The following is a 7,333-nucleotide window of genomic DNA, read 5'->3' as shown; positions in this document are numbered from 1 at the left end:
TGAAATAAAATCTGATGATCTAAAATATAACATTTTTAATGGCCATACTTATTTTTATTATTCACAAATAATACGCAGTATTGATATTCCATTTGAAATTCATAATAAAAACTAAAAAGCTTGAGTTAATTGCAGCAAAATTTCCTAAATTATTTTTAATTACATTTACATTTTTATTCAGATATAAGTTCAAAAAATTTATAAAAAACTAAAGATATTTTTAATTTAAGTCATAATTTCATTTTTTTCTTCTACATTATATCATAACTTAATAAGCTTCATTACGTTGTTTTTTTTTTAAAGCCATCATTCTTATGATTAGCAATTAAATTCTTTTCTTAAATCTCTAAATATAATAACTAGTGTTTTTTTAAGGAAGAATAATAACCAGGTTATTATACAAAAGTAGTTTCTTTTCTAATCTAAAAATAGCTCATAATTGAAAAAAGAAATACACAATTATATTTTAAAGTTATAAAAGAACTAAAATATAGAAAAAAAATAATAACATTATAAGAACATTATTAGTTAAAATTTATTGAAAATTAAGAATCATAAATAAATTCTACTAAATAGGTTATTATTTAAAATAAAGGGACCACGTTAATTATTTTTGTGTACGAAAAGAATAAATAACATTTTGATACAAAATAATTCTAAAAAATAACAGCACGTTGAATCCTCACATTTACCCTTCCTTGTTGTACTTAATGTCTGTTTTTCACCTTTGCGTTAAATTCTTAATTATTATTCTCAGGATCATCATGCACTTGCAAACTCAGTTCTGCACAATCTGAGTTCCAAAAGTTAATAAGAACTGAAAGGCAACGGTAACATATCATACTTATATAAACGATAAATCAAAAGCAAATAGAAAAAATGACAAAGATTGAGGTTGTGTTGAACAGAGCAATTTCTCTTCCTCAGTTGTTTTATGTTCTATTCTCACACCATTTTCTTACCACTGTCTATTTACTCTGTATTCTTCTCACCAACTCTCTTTCTTTCTATATCTAAAATATATATTTCTCTTTCTCTCTCTTGCTCCCATCATTCTATTGGCCCTTCTTTTCACTTTTTCAACTTCATACATTGACTAACTCTCCCTCTCAGTATTCTCACACTGTAGACCAAAGATTCTAGCTTTCCATCTACCTTTCCTTCTCTCATTCTCTCAAGGTTGTCTTTAGTAAGCATTGAGGTTTGGAGGCAAAAATACAGTTGCAAAGGAATAATGGCAACTCCAAAGCCGGAGGAGATAAGCCACCCACCAATGGACCAACTTCAAGGCTTAGAGTACTGCATAGACTCAAACCCTTCATGGGGTATGGTCACCTTTAGTCTAATCCTTCCTCAACTGCATTTTCAGCTTCATTTAAAGATTGAATCTTTTTCTTTTGTGTGTTTCATGAGAGTGATGTACCTGCTTTCTACTGTTAACAGTGGAGTCAATAGTTTTGGGTTTCCAGCATTACATTTTGGCCTTAGGAACTGCCGTCATGATTCCTTCTTTTCTTGTGCCTTTGATGGGTGGAACTGATGTAAGTCATTCCCAACTTCGACACCCTTTTCTTTGTTTCTTCATTTTTTTTCTTAATATGTTTATGTATGGTGAAAAATGCTGCAAAATGCCTACTGAGGAGGATCGGCGGAACTTTTTGTTTTGCCTTTGTATTGTGTTTTTGTTTTATGCATTTTGTTTAGGCATATCGTAATCATATGCAGAAATGAGCTGGGTGCTGGGTGGGTCCTACAGAGAAGAAAATTGTTGATCCTGAAAGTGAAATATCTTCGCGGTCTTAGTTTTAATTTGCATTGTCTATACAGAGAATTGATATTGATATTTCAAACATTGATACAATGATTCAGGATGATAAAGTGAGGGTGGTGCAGACCCTGCTTTTTGTTGAAGGAATTAATACACTTCTGCAGACACTCTTTGGAACCCGGTTGCCAACAGTGATAGGAGGGTCTTATGCATTTATGGTCCCCATTATATCGATAATTCACGATTCCTCATTGACAACGATTGAGGACCCACATTTGGTTTGTGCATTTCTCTAATATTTGCTTGCCACATTTCAATTATAAGTCCATTATACTATAAGTTGTGCACAATACAACTTCAACAATTTTTCTTCTCCAAAGTTCCATTCATGGTGATGTAAGATTACGTGTAATTCTTCTGAACAAAATATAGGTCAAAAGTAATTGTAGCCTGTTGAATAGAATGTGAGTTTAAGCATTAAAGTTTATTTCAAGAGATTCAACTCTGATGCCTTTTATTTTTCTGCAGAGATTTCTTAACACCATGAGAGCAGTACAAGGGGCAATGATAGTGGCATCAAGCATACAAATTATTTTGGGTTTTAGTCAATTATGGGGCATTTGTTCTAGGTAAACTCTCATAACTGAAATTCATATATCTATCTATATATATATATAGATATAGATATATATAGATATAGATATAGATAGATAGATAGACACTCTTCCTATTGGGATTATTAGGTTACAATCTTCAAATTACAAACTGGTCTTATCAGGTTAAGTATTCACTTTCCGAGATAACACCTTCACATTCTCTATTCCACACATGAAATACTTATATTCTTCTTGCTTTATTTAACAGGTTTTTCAGTCCTCTTGGAATGGTTCCAGTAATTGCATTAGCTGGTTTTGGGTTATTTGACCGAGGCTTCCCTGTGGTATAACAATAATCTATTTGCTAATAATGATACAATTTGTCTGTTATCTAAGTTAAAATAGATAATCCATCTCTCGTTGGCTCTTGCTCTTTACCATTGTTTTTGGATTTTTTTCAGGTCGGTCATTGCGTTGAAATTGGAATTCCCATGTTGATTCTGTTTGTAGCCTTCTCTCAGGTACTAATCAAATTCACATTGATAGTTCAAGTAAGCTAATTAAAGTAACCTGTGCCAAATATCATAAGTGAACTTTTGACACTTCTCTCTAAAATGAAGTGGTTTTAACTTTGGTATTAGGACTTCGAATTTGAAATCTTACATGATAACAATGTGGGGAGAGGGTCACAGAAGGGTATTGATTGTGCATGGCTAATGTTTGCTGATATTTCTCTATTGACAATACAATAATTAATAACAATGTTACGACCTTTTCTGTTTACAGTACTTGAAAAATTTTCATACTAGAGAGCTACCTATACTAGAGCGATTTGCCCTACTAATATCAACCACAGTGATATGGGCATATGCACATCTGTTAACAGCTAGTGGAGCATACAAACACCGTCCTGACTTAACCCAACATAATTGCAGAACAGACAGGGCCAACCTCATTTCTTCTGCTCCATGGTTTGTACCAAAAACATCTCTTAAAATAGTTTAATTTTTAATCATAATTTAGGTGCATGCTGCACTTTTGAGCTGTTGCCATTGACTCTTGAACATGTTGCCACAGGATAAAGATCCCATACCCTCTTGAGTGGGGTGCTCCAACATTTGATGCTGGTCATGCTTTTGGAATGATGGCTGCTGTCTTAGTCTCCTTAATTGAGGTCAATCCATGACTATTGAAAGAAGAGTACTAGCAACACAGTCTCTCACATTCTTCTTCTAACACATTCTGTATTATTGGTTAACAATTATTCACAGGATTTCCTAATTTTCAATAAATTTCAACTGAAAACAAGTTTTTACAAAATGTGTTAATATGATTTTTGTTACTAAAGATGGTCCTAATGGACATTCAAAACTGTTACAGTCAACTGGGGCATACAAAGCTGCATCAAGACTGGCAAGTGCAACACCACCTCCTGCTCATGTTCTAAGCCGTGGTATTGGTTGGCAGGGAATTGGAATATTGCTGAATGGCCTTTTTGGAACACTCACTGGTTCATCAGTTTCTGTGTAAGTGCCACTCATAGTTTTTCATAGTCTTCAATTTTATGTGCCACGAATTGATTCTCTTAGGAGACCATCATCATCCTTGACAGAGAGAATGTGGGGCTTCTTGGAAGTACTCGTGTTGGGAGTCGAAGGGTCATTCAAATCTCAGCTGGTTTTATGATATTCTTCTCAATGTTAGGTGAGTGACAAACTACGTTGTATTATGTTTATCCTTTCTGCAGCTGTTCAGAAGCTATCACTCACGGTGCACAATTAACATATTTCTTGTTCAGGAAAATTTGGAGCTTTATTTGCATCAATACCCTTCCCCATTTTTGCAGCAGTGTACTGTGTTCTGTTTGGCCTTGTGGGTGAGTATCACCTATGGTTGAGTTTAAACATTTTATTTCCTTTCTACCTCTCCTTTTATGACAATTTTTATTTTTGCAGCTTCTGTGGGGCTATCATTCTTGCAGTTCACTAACATGAACTCAATGAGGAACCTCTTTATTACTGGTGTAGCCCTTTTCTTAGGGTTTTCTGTTCCTGAGTATTTCCGAGAGTACAGTTCAAAGGCCCTTCATGGTCCTACTCATACAAGGGCAGGATGGGTGAGTTTATTGTTTCATCTTAGGAAAATTCAACCAACTGTAACTGCCTTATTTGTGCATGTTTGGATAACCATTCTAAATGTTCTTTTATACATTGAACTGAACCGAACATACTCTTGAAAAATGATGTTGCTTCTGTATTTTTTTATTCTAAATGTACTTTTAGAAGGCACCAGGTCCAAATTTTTCATTCTCATTTTGAGTTTTTCAATGGATCATTCACGTCACTTGTGAAATGGCCTTATAGAAGTGAACAATTGTGCATGTTCTGCTTCTAGAATATATCATACTTATTTTGTCTTTTCTTTGGTTTATTTCAGTTCGATGATTTCCTTAATACTATATTCTTCTCATCTCCAACTGTTGCATTGATTGTTGCTGTGTTCTTGGACAACACTCTTGACTACAAGGATAGTGCCAAAGATAGGGGAATGCCATGGTGGGCCAAGTTTAGAACTTTTAATGGAGATGGCAGGAATGAAGAGTTTTATACCCTTCCTTTCAACCTTAACCGGTTTTTCCCTCCTCGGTAGGAATGTTGTATACCATCAAAAAAGATGTTAGAAGAGGAAAAAAACATCATTTCCAGACAAGGTTTGCATGTGGTTCGTGTTTGAGTGAAGCATGATATGTGTATCATATTTTATGGAAAAATTTATCATAGGCTTCACACACCTCTTCCCTGCCTCTTCGTTAACTACTTACAGTTTCTTAGTTAACTGCTTACAATTTCTTCTAAAATATGGTGAAATTCAATCTAATAAAATAAATAAAAGGCAATTGAAAAAAGAAGTGATTCCGTATATCAAATATATTTAAGGGTTTAATTATACTATTCTTTGTAAGGATGGTAACGGAGAACGGATTTCACTATATCATACCTCCATAAAGAAAATTTTTATTTACATTCACATACTAAATTCAAAGAGTATCAAGTTTTTGTCTCATTTTCACTTAGTAGTGTTTGTATTTGTTGTTCCAATACCAATTAATTTATATATAATAATAAAATTATAATAAATGAAACATAATATTATCAAATATTTAATATTAAATATAATATATTTATCATTTTTTAACTTTAATATATGTTGAATACTGAATAGAAAATATTAATGACAATCACATTAAAATTATTATATTATAGTATACATAGTGATAAAATTATACTTATGATAATGAATAAAAATAATTATATAAAAATACAAAAAAAATATATATTTTATATAATAAAAATAAAAATAAAATAAAAATATTAAAAATAAATAAAAACAATCTTAGAAATAATTTAATAAAACATTAAATGAAATCTTTAAAAAAACAAATATATAATTAAGTGAATGATAAGATAAAAATAACAACTTTTCAAATATCAAATTAATCAAACTTTTGAAAGGTAATGAAAATTGTTTTAGTAAAATAAAAGAATCATTCACATAAAATAAAAAATAACAATAAGAGAATAAAGAAAATAATTTTCTTTTATGTATTTCATAGTAAATTAAAGATTTATGTTATTCAACACTTGAGAGTTAAAATATTTTTATGTCAAAAGAACACAATAAATAAAAACATTATAAAAGAATAAATATATTTAAATGTGAAAAATAAAAAAATATTCAATTGACATAACAAATATAATTTTCACATAACTATATAAAAGTTATCATAAGAGAAAATATATATTTAAGATGTAAATAAATTTCATAAAAAACTAAATAATTGAACGGACATAAAAAAATATTATAACAAAAATTACAAATATATATTTTTATTTTAAATTAAAAATAAAAATTATTAAAATATTTATATTTTTAAAATATGTCTTTTTTATAAATAGAATATTTTTATCAACTAAAATTTAAACGATGTTACATAAATTAACAAACCCATATATATAATTATAGTTATTTTTATATTTAATTAAAAAATTAAATATCATTTATATTCATATTCATATATGATCAGTACAAAATTTTTCCATAAAAAAAATTTAAATAATATTTAAAAAATGAGTTTATTTGTCCTTTGATCCAACTTCATGCAAACATGTACACAGCGACCATATTTGCTTATCCAGAAATGTCAGATGTAGTTTCCTAATGCAAATTGTGATTTCTCAGTCGTGAAAGAGTTTTGTTTTTTGTTTTTACAGTTTATAAGAGTTTATAAGAGTATATATTATATATTATATATTGTGCTATCCTTTTCTTACTTTTTCGATTAAAGATTTAATGTTTCATCTAAATCTAAGTTTTGAAAGAAATAGTCGTGTGACTTAATGGACACTTTAATGTAATGTTTCACCTATTTATTTTATATAAACCACTCTTTTTAGACCTAACTTGATTAACAAACTGATTCAATATGTTATTTTAGAATAAAATTGTTATTAAACTATTTCAAACAATTAATCACATTACCTAAAATTATCACTAATTACCTTAGGCTCCACGCAATCCTTCATCTAACACCTAAACCTTAACGTTCGAGAGGAAATAAATTAAACTTTTAGAGATTTTGATAAATAGATTAATTGTTATTTTTTAATCAAGGCGGTCTTAGGGATGAATAAATTTCAATTTTAAATTTAACATGCAGGTAAAAAAAAAAGAGGAAGAAAAAAAGTATACTCATTCGTCTATATAAAATAACTGCCATCAAAGTCTGGTGATTTGAACTTATTAAGAACTGATTTAATTAATTAAAATAATAATGATAAATATTTATTTAATATGTTAAGAAAAAATTTTAATTTATTAAAACAAAACTTTAAAAATCATCTCAATTGAAATTTTTATTTCACCAACATAAAAAAAAACACTCATAACATTACTAAGGTGAATATTGTTG

At 29.6% G+C, this 7,333-nt stretch overlaps 1 protein-coding gene across 1 annotated transcript; it reads left to right on the top strand.

Moving 5' to 3' along the window:
- Positions 1 to 1,013: 1,013 nt before the first annotated feature.
- Positions 1,014 to 5,154, top strand: LOC108331555 (nucleobase-ascorbate transporter 2). Its single transcript, XM_017566312.2, has 13 exons — positions 1,014 to 1,325; positions 1,444 to 1,541; positions 1,870 to 2,046; positions 2,297 to 2,397; positions 2,633 to 2,708; positions 2,826 to 2,885; positions 3,151 to 3,335; positions 3,442 to 3,538; positions 3,745 to 3,890; positions 3,977 to 4,068; positions 4,163 to 4,240; positions 4,320 to 4,480; positions 4,801 to 5,154. Exons 1-13 carry the CDS (start codon positions 1,235 to 1,237, stop codon positions 5,011 to 5,013), a joined length of 1,575 nt encoding a protein of 524 aa, XP_017421801.1. The 5' UTR covers positions 1,014 to 1,234; the 3' UTR covers positions 5,014 to 5,154.
- The last annotated feature ends 2,179 nt before the right edge of the window (positions 5,155 to 7,333 follow it).

This window comes from Vigna angularis, chromosome 4 (genome assembly GCF_016808095.1).
Source record: "Vigna angularis cultivar LongXiaoDou No.4 chromosome 4, ASM1680809v1, whole genome shotgun sequence".
NCBI classification, from domain to species: Eukaryota; Viridiplantae; Streptophyta; class Magnoliopsida; order Fabales; family Fabaceae; genus Vigna; species Vigna angularis.
The sequence above is the reverse complement of the archived record's forward strand: the minus strand, read 5'-3'. Positions and strand labels throughout refer to the sequence as shown.